Source organism: Oryctolagus cuniculus, chromosome 2, assembly GCF_964237555.1.
Source record: "Oryctolagus cuniculus chromosome 2, mOryCun1.1, whole genome shotgun sequence".
Classification (NCBI taxonomy): Eukaryota; Metazoa; Chordata; class Mammalia; order Lagomorpha; family Leporidae; genus Oryctolagus; species Oryctolagus cuniculus.
Window position 1 is genome coordinate 49796060 of NC_091433.1, and position 26430 is coordinate 49822489.

Consider the following 26430-nt stretch of genomic DNA (forward strand, 5'->3'; position numbering starts at 1 on the left):
GGTCAAAATGGAAAAAAATATAATTGCAAAGAGTCATTTCATAACTATGAGAAACATGCTTCTATATATCTTTTAAAAATTTATTTTTTTTATTTGAAAGGCAGAGTTATGGGCACTGGGTTCTAGTCCCGGTTGCTCCTCTTCCAGTCCAGCTCTCTGCTGTGGCCCGGGAGGGCAGTGGAGGATGGCCCAGGTGCTTGGGCCCTGCACCCGCATGGGAGACCAGGAGAACCTGGCTCTTGTCTTTGGATCGGCGCAGTGCCAGCTGTAGCGGCCATCAGGGGAGTGAACCAACGGAAAAGGAAGATCTTTCTCTCTGTCTCTCTCTCTCTGTCTATAACTCTACCTGTAAAAAAAAAAAAAAAAAAAAAAAAGAAAGGCAGAAAGGCAGAGTTACAGAGAGATGAAGAGAGACAGAGAGAAAGATCCTCTAACTGATGGTTCACTCCTCAAATGTCTTCAACAGCTAGGGCTGAGTCAAGCCAAAGCCAGGAGCCTGGGGCTTCTTCCCAGTCTCCACATGGGTGAAGGGGACCAAGTACTCACAATATCTACCACTGCTTTCTCAGGCCCACTGCAGGGAGCTGGATCAGCACTGTCTGTAACTCTAGCTCTCAAATAAATAAATAAAAAAATCTTTAAAAAAATAAAGTATGTCAACATTTGTGAGGACCAGGTAAAGAATAAAGCATTCATTTTCTTCATGATACAGTATTCCTATATCCTATTTATAAAACAAATGCAATTTTATGTCCACACAACTGTGCACACATATTTAAAGCAGTTGTATTCATAATAGCACAAAACTGCAGACACAGCAAATGTCTTATAAATGATATATGAATAACCACTGAACTAGAGAGCCCGTTCCTTACAATGTCTTCTTATGTGGCCTTGTTATCTTAGATCCAGAAATCATAGGAGTCAGCAAATAAAAATGTATACAGTTCACAATTTAAAGTTTGTAGACCATTAAAATGATGAATATTTCTAAATTATAATAGATTTTGCTTAAATAGTTACTCTGATTTTTGTGTCAAACCATTGGCAATAATTTATAACTTGAAAGCCTTTTAAAAAATGCAAAACTGTGGAGTAGTGACATTTATAGTAGTGGGATTTGGTTTGTATGTGGTTGGTTTTCCAACACTTTGTATGTGGCTTCATAAAGTTTGTGATCAGAAACTCATTTAAATATCACTGTATTTTCTTAGAAAACAAAAACTTGGAGCTCTGGTTTTTTGCTCTGATTTTTACTAATTAGTCTACTAGGTTATTTTTTGTGTTTGAATGCCTCAGTATTAGGGTGACTACTACAACAGTCCAGAAGAGAACTACCCTAACAGCTTCTTTGTATTTTTTTTTTTTCAGCTTGATTCAAACTATGTCGAACCTTACCAAGTTGACAAAATTCACCATTCCCCAAATCCGGTGCCTTAGTTTGTCGTGAGGATGACTGTTCCTACGGTACTGGAAATAAAAACATTGTATCAATATTAATTAGTAATAACCACTTAATAAGAATTCAACACAATCTTTTTTCTTTTCTTTTTTTATTTATTTGGCAGGTAGAGTCATAGACAAAGGTCTTCTTTCCATTGGTTCACCCCCCAAATGGCCACTATAGCTGGCACTGCGCCAATCCAAAGCCAGGAGCCAGGAGTTTCTTCCTGGTCTCCCATGCAAGTGCAGGGCCCAAGCACCTGGGCCATCCTCCACTGCCCTCATGAGCCACAGCAGAGAGCTAGACTGGAAGAGGAGCAACCGGGACTAGAATCCGGCGCCCATATGGGATGCCGGCGCCACAGGTGGAGGTTTAACCAAGTGAGCCAAGGCGCCAGACCCAACACAATTTTTTTTTTTATTATGAGAAATTATAAGGAAAAAAAATCAAAGCATTGGAACAATAAATCACCTAAAAACTGAGCAACTACATAGCTATCTTATCCAAAAAAAAAAAAAAAAAAGTTTCTAGCTACTACAGTCTCTAGAGATGTCCTTTGATTACTACTACTTTAAGATTTTCTTTTTACTTTGTCCTCTTTTCACATTCTATTGCATGAATTTTATTAAACCAGTTGGTTAGTGTTCTGTAGTTTATCATGTTAATGAAACAGCACTTGTTGAAGTTTGAGCGCCCATTATACTACACAAAACAGGTACTTACACAGCTGTCCTGTGCTCATGGTGCTCACAAATTATGGGATATATAATCAAAAGGATTCTGACAGTATCTAAGGGATCAGAGGGAATGACACTTTATCAAACAGTGATTTGTAGCCAGCAGGGTGTGGGGCAGGGATGTGTAGGTGTGAACTTCCCACTTGTGTTGCCAAACGTTTACAAAATTGTTGGTGTTCTCAAGGGCCATCAGACAGTTGTGTTCCGTTCTTCCCTTTCAACTTGCTGGCTTCAGTGCTGGTACTTACATCCATATCCTTACCTCCCTGCCCTGTTTCAAACTCCTCACATTGCTTCAACATACATAAATTCCTCAGCATTTTTCCAAAAGATACCCTTGGTCTTTCTATTCTCTGACTGGCATGCTCTTTCTACCTTTCCCTGAATATGTGTATGTGTATGTGTATATGTTTGGGTGTGTGAGAATGGGTTCTTCAAACTATTCATAGAAAATGCATATTATGAAAACACTAGGCATGGATTTCAAAGTGTTTTTTATACCAAAGTGAATTTATCTTTTATTTCTACTTTTCCATGAACTTCTGAAGTACCAAAATGTATGTTACAGTTACATATATTTATTTATAAATACTATTTTATCTTAATGTTTATTTTTATATATTACTTTATATAAACAAATATATGTTTAATATTCAGAATCTAACATATTGGATACTCTTTGTCAGATGAGAGTGAATAATTTGTCATGAAGACTGCTCTAAAGATATTACTTAAATATTTCAAGAATATTAAAGCAGAATGTATTAGAGCTATGCATACAAAGTTAGTCTCATCTATCTGAAATCTCATCAAGCAAAACTTCCCTAATTCGAGAGATTTAATATTTTTAAAAACTGTTATTAGTATTTACCAATAAAGATTTTTTTTAAACTTTTATTTAATGAATATAAATTTCCAAAGTACAGCTTATGGATTACAATGGCTTCCCCCCCCCATAATTTCCCTCCCACCTGCAACCCTCCCCTCTCCTGCTCTCCCTCTCCCCTTCCATTCATATCAAGATTCATTTTCAATTAAATAAAGATATTATTAAGAACAAAGTTTTCAGGGCTAGCAATATGGTACGGCAGGTTAGCCCACCACCAGTGATGCTGACATCCATGTCTGCAGTGGTTCAAATCTTGACTATTCCATTTCCCATCCAGTGCTGTGCCAATGATCCTGGGACGGTGGAGAGAATGGCTCAGCCTGTTGACCCCTACCGTCCATGTGGGAGACAAGAATGGACTTCCGGCTCTTGGCTTTGGCTTGACTCAGCCCTGGACATTGCAGCAATTTGAAGAGTAAACCAGTGATTGGAAGATATCCCTATCTCTCCCTCACTCTCTGTGATCTGCCTTTCAAATAAAAATATAAATCTTACAGAAAGTTTTATCATTGTCAGCAACATGTTAATGTTCTTGAGAATATGCTAATTTAATAATTTAGTGTCTAGAACTAATTCATTAAATTTTTGATGGTTGTTTTTAATGTGTAAAATGTTTTCTTAAATCAATATAGATTTTACTTTTTTCTTATTTATCAGCTAGAATTACCAGTAGCAATGTTGAATAAAAATCTGTTTATTTTCCCAATTTTGGTGAAAAAACTTCAAATATTTTATTACTAAATTTAATGTCCATACAGAATAGGAAATCATAAGTATCATGTAATTCTTCTACTTCTTACATGCTGAGCATTTTACTATATATATATGTGTGTGTGTGTGTGTGTGTGTGTGTGTATTTTCACAGTCATCCATGCTACATATATAAATATATACTTATATATTATATATATTATATATTTGAGATACTTGATAGATAATGGTTTTTAAAAAACATCAATGTCAAAATAAAGCAATATTTACTGAGATAAAATTGCATTTCTAAGAAAACTTTTTTGGATATGTGATGGACTGTGCTTGCAAATACTTTTAGGACATTGCAGTTGTGTTTGTAAGTGGAATGTGCCTATAATTTTATCTTCTCATAAGCCTATTATCTGGATTTGCTATCAGTAGTGTGGATTGTTACAGTCATGACTCTCAGAGAATCACTCCACCAGATATCTTCACCCATGTCTAAGTTTCTCCCAACATTGATTCTAGGTTTGATTATATGACTTCCCTAGGCAAATCAGATAGTTGTAAACATATAGGGAGAAGATGGAAGATGCCTTGCACAGCAGAGCCTGGCCTCTTTCTTAAAGTTTTAGTGCCTAGCTATGATGTGAGGAAGTGCAGGACAGCCTGATAAAGACCCAAGATCAACAGAAACTCAGTACCACAGACCAGACATGTGGCTGAGGCCATCCTACACCAGACTATCAACCCAGCCACTAGACAGGGCAGTGGCATGAGTGACAACCACCGCTAGTATAATAATTTATAAAGTATGTGAGGAATTTTCTCTTTTTCTACTTTTACAGATCAAATTTTTTTGATAGAGAAAAGCTTAAAAAATTGTGTTTCCTCTTAAACCTGTTATTTTGGTGTTCTTTTTTTAGTACCATGTCGTTAGGTTATTTTGTGTATTTCTGGTAGTAAGGTATTACTTCTTTAATCTGTTAGTGACTCATTTATTCACTAATAATCGGCAACATATCCCTTTGTTCCAGTTGATTTTTAAGGAGTTTTTTCTTCATCTTTGATATTCTGCAATTTTTCTGCAATGATATCTGATTGACTTATCATTCCTTTATTTCTGAAATAACATCAAGAGTTGCCTTCAGTATTATCTTGGATTGCTTTTCTGGAATTACCTGTTTGTTTCTTCACTGAGAGGGAGAAAGGATGAGAGACATAGAGCACTCCCATCTGTAGGTTTACTCCCTAAATGCCTGCAACAGTCAAGGCTGGGACAGGTTGAATTGGGAGCTAGGAACTCAATCCAGATCTCCCGTTTGGGTGGCAAGAATACAATTACTTGAGCATTAACACTGACTTCAAGGATCTGCATTGGTTAGAGGCTGGGATCATTAATCAGAAATGAAAATCAAAATGTAGGCACTCAGATATGAAATGCAGGCATTACAACAAGGTACTTAACCATTTTCAATCCAGAATTGAACTCTGATGAGAAAACATTTCTTACTATACAAGAAGTACAACTGTAGCTTTATAAAATGCAAGAGAAAAATGTCATCTGAAAACTTACCATGGTGTCATCAGCAACAATGAACAGTTCAATATACTTTTCTTTGTGGTTGTTCTGTAAATTTATGGAAAATTCAATGAAGCATGATCAACATTTTTCATCAACATTTTAAGTTGAAAAAAGCTAACATTTTCAAGGTAAGAAATGTTACTATAATTATTTATCTAATTTTCTGATAAATATCTAATTTTATTATAAATTTATCTAAGACCAACTATATTATTAAAAATCTGTCCCTAAACATATTTTACAATCTTAAATATACAATACTTGATAATTCTTCCCTTCTTCAGTATTTCAGTTCAAATCATAGTTACAATCATAAGTCAAGTTCTTAACATTAATTTTTTTTTTAATTTACACCGTAAAGGCTTCCTAAGTAAGTAAAAACACCCATATACACCCTACAGCCACAGCAGGACTACCAGGATTGACTGCATTCTTTCTACTCAACCAGCCTCCTAATTTGCCATCATCTCAATTCCAGGGAACAAATAAATATTGATAATCATAGATCTTTTTATAAAGCATAAATATCATGAATCCTGCTAAGTTGCCTACTTTCAGTGCAAATACAGAGGCATATGAGTATTCTCTAAGGATAAACCCGAGGCCTATCTTTCCAAGATTTGACTAAGTCCTGCTCTTGTAGACTGAATAATTTAATAAATAAGTAATTCAGTCAATATACATGTTAGACATCTGGTATGTTTTATACTGTTTATATCACAAACAAGCAAAGCAGATAAACAATCATATAGCTTACAATCTAACAACTAGTAGGGACTTCAAGGAATATGAACTAGTTGCATAGAAAAGCTTTAACACAGAGGACTTCAAGCAACCTTCCACCTGAAATGGAATTTATTTCTCTTAATTTTCCACAACCACCAGAACAGTTGGCCTGATGAAAGGTAAAGTTTGTTTTGTCATCAAACCCCTCCCTCTGCCCCCAATCCAAAATGACAAGGAAGGCAAGGAAAGACAATTGTCTAGGATACATTTCATTACATTGCAAATGTCATTCTTTACAGTCACCTACATTCCTAAAGTTGCCAATCTACAGGTGGGGTTGAAGACTCCCTCCTCTCTTGAAATTGATAGAACTAAGATTTACTGTAGTGTGTGAATACTTTGTACATAGATAAAAAGTACAAGAGCTTGAGTTTAAGATTTCAGACCACTTGATTTTAAGATTTCAGAGTAGCTCATACCTTTCAATAGCTGAATAGATTCTCTCTTCCTCAGGATTGCAAAGGAAATAAAAGATGTTTTTCTTATATTAAAGATGATTTTAAAAATAGAGTACTCAAGGGCCAGCATTGTGGCATAATGGCTAAAGCCCACCTGCAGTGCCAGCATCCCATATGAGTGCTGGTTCAAGTGCCAGCTGCTCCACTTCTGATCCAGCTTTCTTCTATGGCCTGGGAAAGCAGTAGAAGATGGTATAAGCCCTGGGACCCCTGCACCAGTGTAGGAGATCCAGAGGAGGCTCCTGGCTCCTGCTTCAGATGGGCGCAGCTTCAGCCATTGCGACCATCTGTGGAGTGAACCAGCAGATGGAAGACCTCTCTCTCTATCTCTGCCTCTCTGTAAATCTGTCTTTAAAATAAATAAATAAACCATTTTAAAAAATAGAGTACTCACTTCTTTTTTTTTTTTTTTTTGCAAGTACTTGAAACCTTTATTTAACATAATATTTAGTTTGGAGTGAAGAATCTTTATTTAATCATAGCAATAAAATTTTTATAGACATAAAATAATGTTGCTATATAGGGTGAATTAAGAGGATTCAAGAATCAAAAATCCAGGACAAATTTACAGCTATACACCAGAGCAAACTGAATGGGCTGTGAACAGGTTCTGCTCACTTTTTTAACCAACACAGGTAAAATTAGATAAGCAAATAATCAGCTGTTTTGTTTGCCTTTAAGGTGATGAGAACACACCATACCTCCCGGTTTCCTCCACTATAGACTCACAGATTCATCATGGGGATAATCTTGCTGTAAAAGACAGGTTTTACCTAGTTCGAGATGCTCCATTAAAAATTACTGACAGTTTTAACTCAATATGGCTAGGTATGGAAGTCTTTGCACTTCCCTATAGAGAAATAAATCCATAAGTTGATCATAGTAATGAAAATTATGGGACCCATAACTGTGATCAGGAAGCTGAGCTCAAGATCAGAAAGTCACAAATGCACAGGATGAAGCTACTAGCAAGAGGATGTCAGAAAAGAAGTTCACCACTTTGAACTTACAGAAGAGCTAAGATAGTGCACTTGATGTTGTTATTGAAACACACATTCTCTCCTGGGATCAAGTAGTCAGTAGTGAACAGAAAACTTAGTTACTGGAGTACTCACTTCTTTTTGAGAGTCTTCCTTAGAGCTGGTATTCTTTAGATGATTTTTTGCAGTAGAATTGAGCTCTGCACAAGAATAATTGGTTGAATACAGCACACTTGGGTTATATTTGAACACCAAATGTTCCCCCTCATCTGAGTATTTCACAGGTTCGATGAGGTATCTTTGGTCATGTACTCTGAAGAATCCTCTGGAACAATTAGGAATACAATAAATATTGAATAATTATTTCATCCCATCTTGTTTACTTCATCTTTTCTAAAAAGGGAAACCACAAGACCAATACCTCCTGAGCTTGTAGCTTGGTGTTTGGGGTGCTAAACATACTAGGTAAGACATGACCTTTGGTTAATTAATAAATTTCTCTAAGAATCAACTTTCCTGGATTTTCAGAAGTTTACCAGTCTAATCTCTGCTCTGGAGATAGGTATAGTAGTTATTACCACCTTGGTTGTGGACCACTGCCAAATTTCAGTTTCTGCAAAGTTTTATAAATTTCTATGTCCATTATCTATTACTTTTAGATTAAATATATGGAAGCCCCAATAACCCTATATGGTAATTTTGTCATTAAAGGAGTTCCCATCCTAGCAAATACTAGCAGCTACTGAATTAAACCCACATAAGTGGAGATAAAGTATCTCATTCTTTTACGCTTTACCTTCTCTGCATTGCCCTCCTTTGTCCTTGAGCTCAATATCTCTACAGAATGATAGGTTTTACTCTGACTTCTTACTTTGTAGAGACTGGAAACAGCCTCAATTATTGAAGCGTATTAGTGTGATGGGAATTCACAGACTTAACACTCAAAAGACCTGGATTTTGGACTCTGTTCTGTCACTCAAGATTGAATGTTTAGGAGTAAATCTCTGATTTCAGTATTCTGATCCATAATGTGAGGAAAGGGTAGATGACTTTCAGGTATCATCCAACCGTGAATCTCTTGACTGTATGCTGCAAAAAACTTGTCTTGCTTAGGGCTGTGCATTAGACATTGTTTTGTCAAACATGAGTACAAATCAGAGGCTACAGCGATATTCCTGATGAGAACATATAATGGCTCTTTCTCATTCATCATTTTACTTAGCAGAATTGGTAAAAGGAAATAAGTGGATATCTTTGAGTATTCATAAGAAAATGCAAAAGGAAAAAGAAAATAGTCTGTATTACCTCAGGCCATTACATGTGCTGATACTGGCATCAGAATCAAGTTCATGTATGATGGATCCTTGGTAAAAACAGTGCTCCTAAAATAGAAAAAGTAATCTGTTAATGTAAGAAAGCTATTGATATATTAATATCTAAATGTTTTCTATTCAAAATCTTAGTATTTCATTCGGACAAGATACAGTCATACTTGTTCACGCATTCATTCATACATGCTTTCATTTGGACATAGTAGAGCTTGCTGTAGAGAACTTTTCCTTATTTGTATATTTACTAATTTATATAAAATTATATGAGTAATCTTTCAAAAATGTAATAATCTCTTACGTAATATCAGTTTCAGAAATCTGCCTTTTTCCTTAGAAATATTACCTCTTGAATCCATTCTAAAATCCATTAACTGTCCTCTGCTAATAGTTACAATTATTATTAATTGCCTAATAAATGAAGTCAATTTGATGATTCCCCCAATTAGATATCACGCTCAAACAAGTTCCCCTGATTCAATCAAGTTCATGTCTTCATTGCTCCTGATCTGGTGTTTTTGCCCCTAAGTAATCTCATCAAATAATCATTCTTTTTTTTTTTTTTTTTTTTTTTTTTTGACAGGTAGAGTTCGAGAGAGAGAGAGAGGGAGAGAGAAAGATCTTCCTTTTCCGTTGGTTCTAGGGCCGGCGCGCTGCACCAATCTGAAGCCAGGAGCCAGGTGCTTCTTCCTGGTCTCCCATGTGGGTACAGGGCCAAGGACCTGGGCCATCCTCCACTGCACTCCCTGGGCCACAGCAGAGAGCTGGACTGGAAGAGGAGCAACTGGGACAGAATCCGGCACCCCAACCGGGACTAGAACCCAGGTGCCTACGCCACAGGCGGAGGATTAGCCAAGTGAGCCACAGTGCTGGCCCTCAAATAATCATTCTTCCCATCAGTTCTATACGTTCAACTTCTGCCTATGGGTGACACTTTCTATGGCCTTCCAGGGAACTTACATCCTCACAGGCTAATAACCACCCCCTACATCAAAGAGTGCTACCAATTTTCCTCCTGTCTTACTTTTCAAGATTGTATGATGAGTTAGATCTCATAGAATTTGACAGTTGTTTCAAAAGAGGAAATTGGTTTTTGCAAGTGTATTGTTATTTTAAGTACCCACCAGAGTATCTTCAATGGTAACTGAAAAAAGCTTCATTTGCAAAAGGTAAGAGAGACATCAGTATTGGTGCAATACTGGGCAAGGGATAGGAATCACATGAAGCCAATTTGATGGATATTTTCAAAGTTGTTTCTTTTCTTCAGATTTTACCCATTTTGATTGCAATGTCATCAGAGTGCCTTTATACTTCTTTAGGGTCCTTCACCTTCTTCCAGACTTAACATATTGGTTCTATGGAAATCAGTTTAGTAAACAAGGATACATTGCCATTCACTAATTTGCTTCTTTGTCAGTGATCAGCTTCCTTCAGAGCTCAAAGTGTCATAATTTCTTTTCTATAAACATTCTAGAGAATTCACTTCAGGACTTATTTCTATTATCGTGCTTTGGAGTGGTTTGTTGAGCTAGAACTCAAAATCACATTAGGAAACAATTTCAGAGAAGAGACTTAAGAAGATACTAAGATACCTTGATCTGAACCTGCCTCATGAATGCTTCTCCTTTTGTGGTGTAGTGTGTTTCACTATAATTTGAGGCTAGGAACTCCCTGAAAAACAGAGCAGAAAGGTAGAGTGATTTATTCATTCTAAAAATCTAGCAGATGAAAACACCATGTGATAAAAAAGTCTCCAGGCTGTTCTCAAATCTCAGCAAGTTCTCTCCTGATTAAAAAAAAAATCAGCATCAAATCCACTCATATGAAAAGCCTTCTACCTAAATTTCTGGTTTTATAAAGGCTGTAGATAAGCCAGGTAAAGATTCTGACAATTTTAAGAAAATCAACATTTTTTAAAAGGACTCAGAGAAAATGATATCTAAGTAGGCATTTGAATATAAAAATTATATATAAATGTGTGACATGATATATTTCACTATATAATAACCTAAAAGCTATGCATATATGTATATATATATTGTAAATTTCTGAAACAAAACAGCTCAGAGGAAGTTATTCCAAATCCCACCATAGAGATAACCATCAATGCTACTCTTTCCACATAATATTTTGTAGTCCTTTCTCTGTGCAAGAAGAGGGATGCCTTTTTGAGTTTTCACTCAAGTCACCCAATGTCTACACTTTCCTGTGCATTAAACAGCAGGCAGCCAGCATCATGTTATTAGCCTCTGGAGATGGATATCACAATAGAACCCAAGAACACAAAAGTAAATTGTTTTACTTTACCTTGAAAAATAGACATTTGAAACACACGACAGAAACATTAGTCGTACAAGTTAAGGCTTCTGAAATGCAACAACTGAGCTTTTTGGGTTTCCACAGTATAACTGCCATGAGTTCAAGATATTCTATAAATAACACTTTGATAAAGTAGGAGAGAAGCCAGGCTACTCCATCACCAAACTGTGTCTTTTCCCTTCAGACTGTCCATTTTTTTGTACAGTGGCACATTCCAAGTGCTAGTGAAAATAAAGAGTGAATTCTTCTTATTCAGCAGTCATTCCTTAGGTATCAATGTCTTTAGCTGGTCTACTTTCTCTCTGTTCTTCAGCCTTCTTTTATTGTGTGTGTGTGTGTAATCTCTATATGTAGAATGTCTCTTTGTATTTAGTCACAAGGATGGGGAGAAGTTTGTTCCACTTTTCTCCAAGTGGAAATTCTAGAATTTTTTAAAATATATAACAATATAAACATGTCAAGAAACTGTATAAAATACTATATCAGATAGAATCCCATAGTATTTTGATACATAATATGACAGTCTAGTATTAAATCTGAGATTAAATACATGTTATATCACTGCAACACATTTATATGTATTTATGTTGTTGGTATGATCCATTCAAAGAAAGACTAATCAGGATAGCAGCCAGACATTAGCTTTTTCCCTCCAATTAAACATTTTGTTTCAGTAGTGAAATATGTAATATGATGAAAAATGATCATATGTCCATTATAAATTATCTAAAATCAATAAGCCATAAATTTAATATAGACTAAAAGTGCCATTTCAGCTAGATGGGAGGAATTATGTTTGAGAGATCTATTGTACAATGTGGTGATTACAACAAACGTGTATTTTGCACTTGAAAACTATTGAGAGTGAATTTAAATGTTTTCTCCAAAAATGAGTAAATAGATAAGAAAATGCATATAAAGTCAGTCATCCCCAGTATCCAGGGGATATTGAGTACGTGGCTCCCTCTCCCCCATGGATACCCAAATCTGCAGATATTCACAACTATTATATATAAAATGATACAATATTTGCATATAACCTATGCATATTCAGTCCTACACTTTAAGTCATCTCTAGATTTATAATACCAAATATAAGATAGTTTATGAATAATTATCATATTTTGCTGTTTAGTAATAATGACAAGAAAAAAAGTCTACAGATATTTTCCTTGATATCTTAAGCACTATTGGTTGGACACACACACATGGAATCTACTGTTTGAATTTTTTTGTATAAGCTCAAAAACAGCTCCAACTTCCAAGTAACTCCATTTTACTCCTGAGAGGAAAGTCCTGTCTCAGCTATGCTGTCTCCCAAATGAGGTAAGTAACAACCCCCAGCTGCACAATTCCTAGAATAACCAGTGAGCACCTGACTTCCCCAGCATATATCAAGCCTGGCCCCAACCTGGATGCTAAACATGCAAAATCTGAAAGACAACAGAAGGCAGACATCCTGCTTCACGCTCATCAAAAAAATAAAAAAGCACACAAACATGAACAAACACCTGTTCATTTCTGCGACTTTTGAATGCTTAAAGAACAGACAAGGATGGAAAAATCCTCAGTTATGTAAACAAACTCAGTCTCAAATTCTCAATTATCCCTGAACCATGTATATGAGGGACAGAATAAAAGTAGTTCTTCTAAGAATAAAATAACTGAACTGAAATAGGAGAGCCACCCAATGACAGGTGTACTTGGAGTTCAACAAAGTAACTGTCTAATTAAGTAAAAGTACAGATATAACAGAAACCGGTTTCTTCCACATAACATTCAAATTGTTCAAGACATAATCCAAATTTTACTTCTTATGATGAAATATGCAAATTTGAGCTATTGTCAAGAAAAAAAGACAACTAGTATAGAACTACCAGAGGCTTGTCCAGAGGTTGAAAGTACAGATGAGGATTTTAAAACAACTATTAAAACTATGCTTAACTATGTGAAAGAAAATATGTTTGAACTCAAGACATGAAATATCAAAAAAGAAATGGAAATATTATAAAAGCAAATTGAAATAATTGAAAAATATAATAAATATAACAGCATAAGGAAGTAGCAGATATATGCAAACTTGTATAATCATAACATTTTATATAAAATTATATAAATGTAAATATTAACCGTTGTTAATTAGTTTAAATAAACATTATAGTTTGAAATTGATACAGAAGGCCTGGCATTGTGGTGTAGTAGGTGGAGCTGCCATTTACAACACTGGCATTGCTTTTAGGAGTGCCAGTTCTAGTCCCAGTTGCTCTGCTTCCAATCCAGCTTCTTGCTAATGTGCCTGAAAAGGCAGCAGAAGATGGTCTAAGTACTTGGGCTCTTGCCATTTATGTGAGAGACAAGGATAGAGTTACTGGATCCTGGCTTCAGTTAGGTTTAGCCCTGTCTGTTGTGGGCATTTGGAGAGTGAACTAGTAGGTGGTAGATTTCTGCCTCTTTCTGTCACTCTACCTTTAAAATAAAAACAAATACATAAAATTTTAAAAGCATTATTAAAAATATTAGGTAACAACAAAATATACAAGTAACAAAAGTCTTCTGAGAGCTCTTCATTGTAAATCATAGAATACTATTGAAGAATTCAAAGACAAATACATATTAAATCTCTAACTTAAATACTCATTGAGATATCAGATCTCTCCAAATTGATCTACAGATTTAATAAAATCCCAATCAATGTTCCAGCAGTCTATTTTCTAGTACTGACAAGGTGATTCTAACTAATTTTTTTAAAGATATATTTACTTATTTGAAAGGCAGAGTTACAGAGAGGCAGAGGCAGAGGCAGAGAGAGAGAGAGAGAGAGGTCTTCCATCCGCTGGTTCACTCCCCAGATGGCGGCAACGGCCAGAGCTGTGCTGATCCGAAGCCAGGAGCCAGGAACTTCTTCCCAGTTTCCCATGGGTGCAGGGGCCATAGGACTTGGGCCATTTTGTACTGCCTTCTCAAGCCATAGTAGAGAGCTGGACTGGAAGTGGAGCAGCCGGGAAACGAACTGACGCCCATATGGGATGCCAGCACTGCAGGCAGCAGCTTTACCCACTACGCCATAGTGCCAGCCCCGGTGATTCTAACTTTTATACAGAAATGTAAATTACCTATAATTTAAAGTAATCTACCATAGAAGAAAATGGGAAAAGTTACACACAGTGGTTACAAGGCAATGTATAAAGCTGCAGTAATGAAGACAGAGCAGTTATGGGCTAAGAATTGAATAAACAGATGAATAAGATAGAATATAGATCCGATAAATAATCATTTGATTTTCTCCAACTTATCAAAGAATCATTTGATACAGAAAAGAGAATTCAACAAAATGGACTGCTGTAATTGGTTATAAGTATGAAAAAAACCTTCACTTTTCCAGCAAATTACACACATACACATGCATACACACACACATTTGAATACACACAGAAATTCAAGATGATAATAGAGCAAAATGAAAATCTAAAACTGTGAAGACTTAAAAGTAAACAATGTGAAATATAATGACTTAAAGGTTGCCAATTTTTCTTAGGTCCTAGAAAGCAAATAATATAGGGGTAAAAAAGAGGAACTAAAATTTCTTTGAAATAATGAACAATTTTAAATATTTATTTATTTGAAAGGCAGAGTGACCCAGAGAGAAAGATTTTGCATCAGCTGATTAACTCCCCCAAAGCCTGCAACAGCAGGACTGGGCCAGGACAAAGCCAGGAACCAGGAACACCATCCTGGTCTCCCACCTGGGTGGCAGGAACTCAAGCAACTGATTCATCATCTGCCATTTCTCAGGTGCATTAACAGAAAGCTGAATCAAAGTGGGGCTTAGGAGAATCAACCCCAAGCACTCCAATATGGGATGTAGGCATCCTACGTGGCAGCATGGCCTGATCCACCAACCAAAAATAACAGTTTTTCTTTTCTTTGACAGGTAGAGTCATAGACAGTGAGACAGAGAGAAAAGTCTTCCTTCTACTGGTTCACTCCCCAAATGGCCACCAAGGCAGGTGCTGCACCGATCTGAAGCCAGGAGCCAGGTGCTTCTTCCTGGTTTCCCATGTGGGTGCAGGTGCCCAAACACTTGGGCCATCCTCTACTGCCTTCCCAGGCCACAGCAGAGAGCTGGACTGGAAGAGGAGCAACTAGGACTAGAACCTGGCACCCATATGGGATGCCAGTACTACAGGCAGAGGATTAACCAAGTGAGCCACGGAGCCGGCCCAATAACATAATTTTTACTCTTCAATAGGCACAACAAGATTTCCAATATGGATGAACAGAGAAAAGATGTGCTGCATGACCAGCAGAAAATAGCAGAAGAAAAGCAGAGGAAGTGCATTTCCAGGAGAGAGCTGGAGAGGAGTTTGCAGTGGAAATTCTACAGAAGAAAGAGGGACACCATGGAACAGCATGTGTGGTGCATATATGGAGCAGTGAGCAGGGACACCACGAACAACTCCTGCAGCTAGAAGTTAGAGGAAATGCCAGCATCTGAGACCGAGGTTAGAGCAGACTGCAGCAAATCCTGCTACTGGAGATAGCACTTGAGGGATTACCTTGCAGACTACATGGACACTGAATATGGCCCGGAGCCCAAGCATAGGGCAGGATACCTACCTAATCCAGAAAAAGAAAGCATGTTCGTTTCTCCCCACAACCCCACAAAGGTGCCATCTTGATACCAGTAGATGCTGCAACAGTTCTTGTGCACACATGTGACCACAGGATTTTACCAGAGAGGAAAATCTGCATTCCCCACTGACTTTGGTTGGGAGGGTTGACAGGGGCTGGGAACCCATGTAGAATGGTGAGGTGCCCCAATCCTCTCAACATATCACAAGGCTCTGGGACTCAAACTGCCAAGGCAGTGCAGCAAGAGGCTGCTGGCTCTGAAAACCTTCTCTTCTGGTTGCCCCTCTTCCAGGCTAGCTCTCTGCTGTGGCCAGGGAGTGCAGTGGAGGATGGCCCAAGTCCTTGGGCCCTGCACCCCATGGGAGACCAGGATAAGTACCTGGCTCCTGCCTTCGGATCAGCGTGGTGCGCCGGCCGCAGCGTGCAAGCTGCGGCGGCCATTGGAAGGTGAACCAACGGCAAAGGAAGACCTTTCTCTCTGTCTCTCTCTCTGTCCACTCTGCCTGTCCAAAAAAAAAAAGAAAAAAAAGATAACAAAAAAAGAAATCAGGAAAATTTTAAAAAAAGCTGTTTGCAAATAATAGGATACTATCAAATGACACAACATGTGGATTGTAGGAGTTCCTGAAAAGGTGGAAAGACAGAATGGAATAAAGGGCCTATTCAGTGAAATAATAACAGAAACATTCCCTAATTTGGAGAAAGACAGGGACAGAAAAATAGAAGCAGCACATAGAACTCCTAATAGATGTGACCAGAAAAGATCTTCACCATGATACATTGTAGTCAAACTTTGAACAGGAAATAAAAAGAAAAGATTCTGAAATATGCATTAAAGAAACACCAGATTACCTTCAGAGGATCTCCAATGAGACTGACAGCTGGTTTCCAATCAGAAACAACAGGCTTGGAGAGAATGGAGAGATACAGTCCAAGTTTTAAAATAAACAAACTGTCAGCCCAAATTACTGTATCCAGAAATGCTCTCAGTTAGGATTGAAGGTGAAATTAAGACCCTTTATAACAAACAGAAATTGAAGTAACTTGTTACCAGTCATCCAGACTTACAAATGATATTTAATGATGTGTGATACACAAAAACATAGTCATCATTATGAAATAATGTGAAGGCAGAAAATCTATTAAGACTACAAAGGAAATTCAAAGTAAAAAATAGTGACATTTATGGAAAAACGGCAGCATCATTACTTACCAAAAGTAACTCTGAATGTAAATGGCCTAAATTCTCCAATTAAAAGATAGACTGGCTGAATGGATTAAAAAACAAAACTCATCTATCTGCTGTCTACAAGAAACACATCTCTCCAACAAAGATACACAAGACTAAAAGTGAAAATGGAAAAGATATTCCATGCACACAGAAAGCAAAAATGAGCAGGTGTAGACATCCTAATATCAGACAATAGACTTTAACACAAAAACTGTTAAGAGAGACAAGGAGACTATGTAATGATTAGGAGATCAATTCAACAGGAAGGTGTGATTATAATAAATATATATGCACCCAATGCTAGAGTACCTCACTATTTAAAACAATTTTTAGTAGATCCAAGTGGAGACAGACTCCAATACAATAGTAATGAGGATTTTAACATCCCACTTTCATCAATAGACAGATCAACTAGACAGAAAATCAGCAAAGACGCAACAGAGCTCTTCTACACTATGGGCCAAGTGGATCTAACTTATATCTATAGAACATTTCATCACACAGTTGAAGAATACATGTTCTTTTCATCAGTGCATGGAACTTTCTCCAGGACACACCATATTCTAGGCTACAGTAAGTCTCAACAATTTTTTAAAAATTTAAAAAAGATACCATGTATCTTTTCTCATCACAATGGAGTGAAGCTAGAAACTAACAATTTAAGGATCTCTAGAAAATATACAAACACATAGAGACTGAACAACATGCTCCTAAAATGAACAATGGGTCATATAAGAAAACAAGAGGGAAATAGAATATTCCAGGAAATGAATGAAAATATGCCAATATAAAATATCAAAACTTATAGGATACAGAAAAGCAATGTTTAGAGGGAAACAAAATTGAAACCAAGCACACAGGGCAAATGATCAGTGAAAAGAAAAAAGAAAACCTTGTTCATTGAAAAATAAAAAAAAAAAAATATTGGTAGACCACTTGCCCAACTAACCAAAAAAAGAGGGAAAAGACCCAAATCAATAAGATCAGAGATACAAAAGGAAATGGAACAGATACCACAGAGATAAAAAGAATCATCAGGAATTACTACAACAGAAATATGCAAACAAATTGGAAAATCTAGAAGAAACGGATAGATTCTCATACATACAATATACCAAAATTGAGTCATGAAAACACAGAACACCTAAACAGATCAATATCAAGATGGTGATTCAATCAGTTATAAAGATCCTCCCCTCAATGAAAACCTGAGGATCAGATGACTCCACTGCTAATTTTCTACCAAACTTTTAAAGAAAAACTAAATCCTCTTCTCAAACTATTCAAAGCAACTGAAATGGAGGAAAGCCCCCAAGCTCATTCCATGAGCCCAGCATCATCTTAAATCCAAAACAAGAAAAAGATACAATGAAAAAGATCTACAGACCAGTATCACTGATGAATATTGATGCAAAAAAACTTCAACAAAATACTAGCTTATCAAATCCAATATCACATCATAAAGATTATTCACCTGGACAAAATGAGATTTATTCCTGGTTTGCAGATATGGTTTAAGATATGCAAATCAATAAATGTGATACATATTAACAAACTGTAAGAACAGATGGAACAGAATAGAAATCCCAGAAGTCAAACCACACATCTACGACTAGCTAAACTTTGACAATAGAGCTAAAATAAGTCCCTAGAGAAAGGACAGTCTCCATTAAATGGTGCTGGGAAAATTGAATCTCCACATACAGAAGTATGAAACAAGATGCCTACCTTATACCTTATACAAAAATCCACTCAAAATGGATCAAGAACCTAAATCTCTGACCAGATACCATCAAATTACTGGAGGAGGACATTGAGGAAACTCTGCAAGACATTGGCATAGGCAAAGACTTCTTGAAAAAGACCCTAGACATTCAGGCAATCAAAGCCAAAATTGACAAATGGGATTACATCAAGCTCAGTAGCTTCTGCTCTGCAAAAGAAATAGCAAACTGAGAGACAACAAAAAGATGAGAGAAAATATTTGCAAATTATGGAACTTATAAAAGGTTAATATCCAGAATCTATACAGAGCTCAAGAAATTCAACAACAGCAGAACAAACAATCCAGTTAAGAAATAGGCAAAGGACTTGAACAGGCATTTTTCAAAAGGGAAATTCAGATGGTAAACAGACACATGAAAAAATGCTCAGGATTACTATTTATCAGGGAAATGCAAATTAAAATAACAGTGAAGTTTTGCTCCACCCCAGTTAGAGTGGCTCCCATACAGAAATCAAAAAACAATACATGCTGGTGAGGTCCTGGGGAAAAAGGTAACCTTAATACTCTGCTGGTGGGAAGGTGTCCTAGTACAGCCATTGTATTGAGATACCTCAGAAATCTGAAAACAGATCTACTAGATGACCCAGCAATCCCATTTCTGGAGATATACCCAAACAAAAGGATATCAGCATGTGAAAGGTTATCTGTACCACCTTGTTCTTAGCAGCTCAATTCACAATAGCTGGACTCAATCCAGATGTCCAGCTATCAATGATTAAAGAAAATGTGGCATATATGCACTATGGAATACTACTCAGCCATAAAAAGAATGAAATCCTGTCTTTCACAATAAAATGGATGCAACTAGAAATCATTATACTTAGTGAAATAAGCCCAATTCAAAAAGACAAATATATGTTTTCCCTGATCTGTGGTAAGTAATAGGATAGCAAAAATGTAATGTATATGAGCAAAACCAACATTTTCAGATTTGATGATTGTTTATAGCCCTTGTCTCTACTGTTGAAGAACAGTGTTTTTTTTTTTCTTTTTACTATTTGTTGGATTTTTTACTTACTGTAGGGTTAATGTTATGACTATAAAATAAACTGAAAGAATATCATTGTAAAAATAAAAAAAAGAATATGAACAGAAGGAAGAGGGAGGGTGGGAGGGAGTGGAGGTAGAATGGGAAGTATCACTATGTTCCTAAATCTGTATATATGAAATTTGTTTACCTTAAAAATAAATAAAAATTTAAAAAATTAAATAAAAAGGCAAAATTAACAAAATTAATGAAAAAGCCACAGGCAAGAATGAAACCTTAAAAGGAGCTAAATTTGCAAAGGGCTGACCTTCCAATCACATAAAGATCTTCTTCAATTCAATGATTATATGTCTATTAGCACAATGAAAATGATATTTAAAAAAACAGAAGTTACACAAATGGCCAACAAATGAAGGAAAAATTCAATAAGAAATACAATATAATCACAATGAAATATCACAAACCCATTAGTATAGATAAAATTAGAAAGAGTAATACCTCTAAAGTTGAATAATATGAAACTACTACTATTCATATATTGCTGGTACTTATATGAAGTTGTGTAACAACATTTCTTTTCTTTTTTTTTTTTTTTTTTTTTTTTTTTTTTTTTTTGACAGGCAGAGTTAGTGAGAGAAAGAGAGACAGAGAGTAAGGTCTTCCTTCCGTTGGTTCACTCCCCTAATGGCCACTACGGCCGGCGCTGGACTGATCCGAAGCCAGGAGCTAGGTGCTTCCTCCTGGTCTCCCATGTGGGTGCAGGGCCCAAGCACTTGGGCCATCCTCCATTGCCATCCTGGGCCACAGCAGAGAGCTGGACCAGAAGAGGAGCAACCGGGACAGAATCCGGTGCCCCAACCGGGACTAGAACCTGGGTGCCAGCACTGCAGGCAGAGGATTAGCCTAGTGAGCCGCGGTGCCAGCCGTAACAACTTTTGAAAACGCTCTGGCAAAATTTTATAAAGTTGAATATATACATAACTTATGACCCAGGAATTTTACTCTTTTGTGTTCACAAGAGAAATGAAAGCATACGTTTAAAAATGACCAGCACCTCAATAAGTATGCAAAACATTATATCCTAGCTTGAGCTAATTTTGAAAGCTGGAAGATCTAAGTTGGAGCATCAGCCATATCATTCTTATGAGCATTGTGACCCCACATAAGCCACTGATTTAGTGTATTTATGATTTGTCCACCTCGAAGTGGAACTTAACACAATACTTAATGTGGTTGTTGTAGGAATTAAGAAATTATTTTGAGGAAATGCACATGGAGATGTCTCAGTGATGGCTCAGTAAATGCTAGCTTTCTTGGAGAATGTTAAAAAATGTAGTCTCAATATATTATCCATATGGTAAAGGCATTAAACCTGCTCTGTTTCTGTATACTTATGTAGAATTCAGAAACATGAGAGGTTTTTGTGTTTAACTAATAGATCAATCTCAATTCTCTAAGAAGAATGGAAAGAATAGTATTACCTTCTATTCTTCTTAATATTTGACAACTGCTTATAATTTTGCTTGTGGCTCAGAGACAGAGCTATTAGGTATAGAAATAGCTGAAAGGTAAACAATAGAAATTAAACAGCAGCAACAGAGATTGTTCTGATGCAGGCTAATGAAGAAAGCTAAGGGTGTTAGGACTATGTAGCTATACAAGATGTTGTGATAAAAAAAATTCTTTCCAGCACTTAATTTACTCTCCCAACCAACCTGGTTCCTTATTTAAGATTATTTTAAACAGTTTACAAGTCCCTTTAAAAAACATTTTTTCTAATATATTTTGTCCCACTGATTCAAAAGGTGGTGATCAGAGTGACTATATGGAGCTCAAAGAACCCTAAGTATCCATAGGTATAATTCTGGTGCTAGCAAACAGTGTCTATAATTGTCTTTAAGCTGTAGCAATGCAGAGGGCTTGTCTTCAACAAAGAATAAACCATATAACACACACATGTGAATAACAGTGACTTGAGGAATTCACTTTACTGGTAGGTAAGGAAAACTGGGATACCATAGACTATAAAACCTATAAGGCATTAAATCACAATAGAACTGACCTTGATCTTAGAAGGTGAAGGAGTAAAGATTTTCTATTTAGTTTTATTTCATATAACAATTCCTCTTCATACAGTTCCTAAAAAAAAAAAATCCAACATGCAACATGTGACATCATCATGTACCCATTTAGTGTGTCCTGGTGGTGGGGAGGGGGTAGCTGAAGGGGGACATTACCCACCTCCTACAGGCTACTCAGCAGTCCTTTCAGGCAAAATGATAAATGCTAATAGCAAGTGTTACAAAAAGGATTTTACTCAAGTTGTTAAGATTTTTTTATTTGAAAGGCAGAATCACAGAGAGATAAGGAGAGACAAAAGGGGTGGTGAGATTGATTGATTCCATCCATTGGTTCACTCCCTAAATAGCCACCACACCTTGGGATGGGCCAGGAAGAACAGGAACATAGAACTCAATCCAGGTCTCCCAAGTGGGTGGCAGCATTCTAAGTACTTAGGCCATCTTCGACTGTCTTCCCAGGCCCATTAACTGGGAGCTGAAGTGGAAGCAAGATGCCTGGTACTTGAACTGGCATTCATATGGGATGCTGGCATCCCAGGCGTCAGCTCAACCTGCTGTGCCATGATGCCCACTCTTTGTTATTTTTAAATTAAACAATTTTAAAGGAGATTTTTTGTTATAAAACAAAGTGAAAAATGTACATTCTTGCCTTTCTTAAGGAAATATAACTTATTCTATGGCTGTATAGCAACTGTCACATACAGATATTCTGTTTAAAAAAAACAAACAATTTGTATATAATGCCCCATAGTCTACTTTTTCACTTAATAAATCATGACTATTTACTATTCTGATGAATGTTATCCTGTTGCTGTAATATATGGCTGCAAAACAACATAAATGAGGGGCCAGCTCTGTGGCATTGCAGGTAAAGCCTCCGCCTACACTGCTGGCATCCCATATGGGTGCCAGTTCGAGTCCCAGCTGCTCCACTTCCAATCCAGCTCTCTGCTGTGGCCTGGGAAAGCAGCGGAAGATGACCCAAGTTTTTGGGCTTCTGCACCCACATGGGAGACCTGGAGAAAGCTCCTAGCTCCCAGCTTTGGATTGGCACAGCTCCAGCCATTGCAGCCATTTGGGGAGTGAACCAGTGGGTGGAGTAACTCTCTCTTTCTCTTTCAAATAAATAAATAAATATTTTTTAAAATGAAATTTCATTTATTTAATCAACATTGCAATCAGAAAGTTGGTTTCAGGAGTTCACTAAAGTTAGTGTTTATACTGCTAATGAATGGAAAAAATATATGACTTTTGCTGAATATTATCAAAATATCCTGAACAACGTACAAGTTTAGAACTTCACCAGTAATTTATGACTGGTCCTGTTTCCTTGGCTTCTTACCGGTAACAGACATTGTCTATAATAAAAGTCTTTCAAAAACCAATGAGAACTTGTGATAAATTATTTAAATGGATAACCATGGGTATTGATTTTTTATTTTCAAGAAATTTATTTAAGAGTCAGAGAGAAAGAAATAGAGATGCAGCTCGCCTCTGTTGATTCACTCCCCAAATGTCTGCAACAGCCAAGTCTCGGCCAAGACAAAACCAGGAGCCACAAACTCAATCCAGATATCCCACATGGGTGGCATGAACCCAATTACATAAGCCATTATCTGTTGTCTCCCTTGGGTACAAACTAGCCGGAAGCTGGAATTGAGAAGGAAGCTGGAAATGGAACTCCAATATGGGTTTCAGGCATTCCAAGCAATGTCTTAGCTGCTTGTTTGGACATTTAACTTTATTTTATTGTCTCAGGACAATAGTTTCCAGAAGAGGCCACCAGCTTCCACATGATAGTTTTTGTGCCTGTGACTGAGTACCAATCTTCAATTAATACAAATGTTTGAAAGGTTGGAAAAGAGGTGGAGATGAAGCAAAATATCATTCTCAAAAACAGTAAAGGAACATAAACATGATTTTCTAACTGAAATGAGTGTTGAGTTCTTTTTTTCTCTCAACTTACAGGAAAAAAAATTCTCTGTAGTACCATTTGTAAAGCTAAAATATATCTTACTTATGACAGACTGAGAAGTGAGGACCTAGAACAGTGGCTGCTCTAATGGTAAAAGGAAAGAAAGCTGTTGCTTTTGGAAAGGGTTGCACTTCCGTAGCAGATTGAGGCAAAGGGCCTGTCGGTATTTTCCAAGAACCAAATTTAAAACTTAAGGCTTCCACCATCCCTCTTTCCTTTCTTATTCTTTCATTTAATTTTTACAATGGGTGGGAAGTATCACTGTGCTCCTCAATCTGTATATATGAAATGCATTAAATTTGTTCAGCTTAGGTAAATAAAAAATATTTTAAAAACTTTAAGGCTTATATTGCAAGTCAAATACGATAACTAATGATAACCCGCTGAGGACATTTATCTATGGTCCTTTGCAACAAAGGGAATAGAAAATAACTTCATTTTGAAGCTTGTTCACTCATGTATAGTAACTATTTTCTTCAATATACATCCATTACTTTTGAAAATTATTTTAAATAATTTTAGCTTTTAAAGCAGAAATAAGCACTCGCTAAGCAATAAAGCAGGTCTTTTTGTTCCTGTAAAAGTTGTCCAATTTTGATGCAGTATCTCTACAGTAAAGAAACCTCCATATCAAATCTATGAGAAAGCAAGATAAATGTTTGAGATTATATTCCAGGGGCTCCAGATCAGAACAAATGAAGTTTCTTGAATTCAGCCAGGAAAGCTGTTGATAGAACTCCTCATACAATCTTCAACACATAAAATGGCACCCCGATGACCTCAATTTTACTCCTTTTGCTTCCTTTTGCTCATCCCCTCACTCCTGCTGTAAGCTAAAGGGCATCCTCAGAAACATTGACTCTCTTCTCTTCCTCTGCTATTTGGAGGGGTCAAGAGCAGCTTCTGCAAATCCCATGGTAGCAACAAATCTGATTTACAAAATCAAAATCTGTACCGATATGTCATAATCATGGGCGTGCCCAACATCTCGTTTCTGTATGAGAGGAAGTTTTTTAGGATAAACCAATTCTTGGCCCTCTGCTCCAGGGATTACATCTTCTGAAAGAAACATAACAGGAAAAAAATCCATCGGATGTTAACATTCATGCATAGTGACTGAAAAATGGAACTGTTTTCAATACCGTTCACTTGTTTCCAATTAGCCTCCAGGTACACTATCACTGAATTACCAACCCCATTCCCCTCTACAAGCAAGGAAACTGAGACTGATATTTAAAAAAAAAAAAAAAAAAAAAAAAAAAAATAAAAATCAGTAAAACATATGCAAAATTAAAAAGGAGGCAAAGACATCAGTATTTTTTTTGGTTGTTCCATATTTTCACTTTGTTCTACAGTTGTCATCTTTGTCATCTTATTCTCTATGTGCCTGTTTCTGGATTTTGCCTTTGTCAAAGCTTGTATTGGAATTATCTGTTTCCATGTATGTTATAAAATTTTCTTTTCAGAGGACATTTTCATTTGAAGTCTGGCTTTCATAGTTAAGTATAAGGCATCTACTTGTTAAAGAGTTTTACACAGCTCTGAGTCCAAACTAAATGCAATTTTATCTCCTGTCCTATCACATTGGTAGTTCTCTGGGAGGTGATCCCTCTCCAATGAGGTTTGATCCTTCAAGACCAAGGAAGAGAGATCAAATATGCCCTGATTGAGATATAGGTTTTAATAGCTATGTGTTGTATGACTGCAAGTAGCATATTTAAATCTTGGATCTAATATTAGTTTCATTCTCGCTATCACTAAAGTGGAAATATCAATATTAAATTATAATCTACAAAGTGGCCCCTGGCTAGCACTGTGCCTGCTATGTTGTAAGTATCCCATTAAGGTCCACTCCTTCCTTTTTCTCACTGTGGGTCTGCCTCTTTAAGAGTTGGGTGAAAATCCAGAGAATCACAGAAATCTCGTGATTTGCTGTAATTTAGACAATGTCTTATGCTATGTACTTAGCAAAATCACCACTGTGTAGTGACTTTTTTATCATTTACAATTTATGACAAAAGAGACATTATTTCTAAGCATAGTAAGAAATACCTGATAAAAATTTTAAGACATACCTTTAATCTGAGAAATGAATAAAATCATCAAAAATATATAGTCGGCAGACATTGTGAATGATTCTGGTAGAAGAGGGGAACATGTACTTGAGAAAAGCCGTGTGCTGTTCTTTGCCCTTGCTTCCACTGCAAGGATGAAGAAGCTCACAGATAGGCAGTTTTGATCCAGCACACGGAAGTGCCCTGATGCAGTTACACAACTTGTTCTGGCACTTGGACATCGTGTACTAATTAAAGGCAGCCAGAGTGGTGGTTGTGAAGAAGGTGGGTGGGTCATGGATTCCTACTTCCTATCTAATATAAGTAGTAGTCTAGACATTTTAAATCTTCAAAAGTAAAACAAAATCTAGAATTTCTTAACAAATATCGAGGGACATTTATATTTATTTGATTGAAGGAGGAAGAGTTCTTGCTGTACAGATCACATGCAAAAACTGCAAAGG

At 36.7% G+C, this 26430-nt stretch overlaps 1 protein-coding gene across 1 annotated transcript in view; it reads right to left on the reverse strand.

Moving 5' to 3' along the window:
- The window catches only part of ADAM7 (ADAM metallopeptidase domain 7), a 54027-nt gene extending 27873 nt beyond the window's left edge, over positions 1-26154 (reverse strand). Inside the window, exons 1-8 of the mRNA XM_051832130.2 lie at positions 25988-26154; positions 24868-24971; positions 21919-21995; positions 10493-10571; positions 8878-8954; positions 7708-7897; positions 5340-5393; positions 1399-1470 (exon numbers count right to left, since the gene is read on the reverse strand). Of these exons, the coding sequence (XP_051688090.2) occupies positions 1399-1470; positions 5340-5393; positions 7708-7897; positions 8878-8954; positions 10493-10571; positions 21919-21995; positions 24868-24971; positions 25988-26039 (705 nt within the window). The 5' untranslated portion in view covers positions 26040-26154. The remainder of the gene's footprint in view (positions 1-1398; positions 1471-5339; positions 5394-7707; positions 7898-8877; positions 8955-10492; positions 10572-21918; positions 21996-24867; positions 24972-25987) is intronic.
- Between the last annotated feature and the right edge of the window lie 276 nt (positions 26155-26430).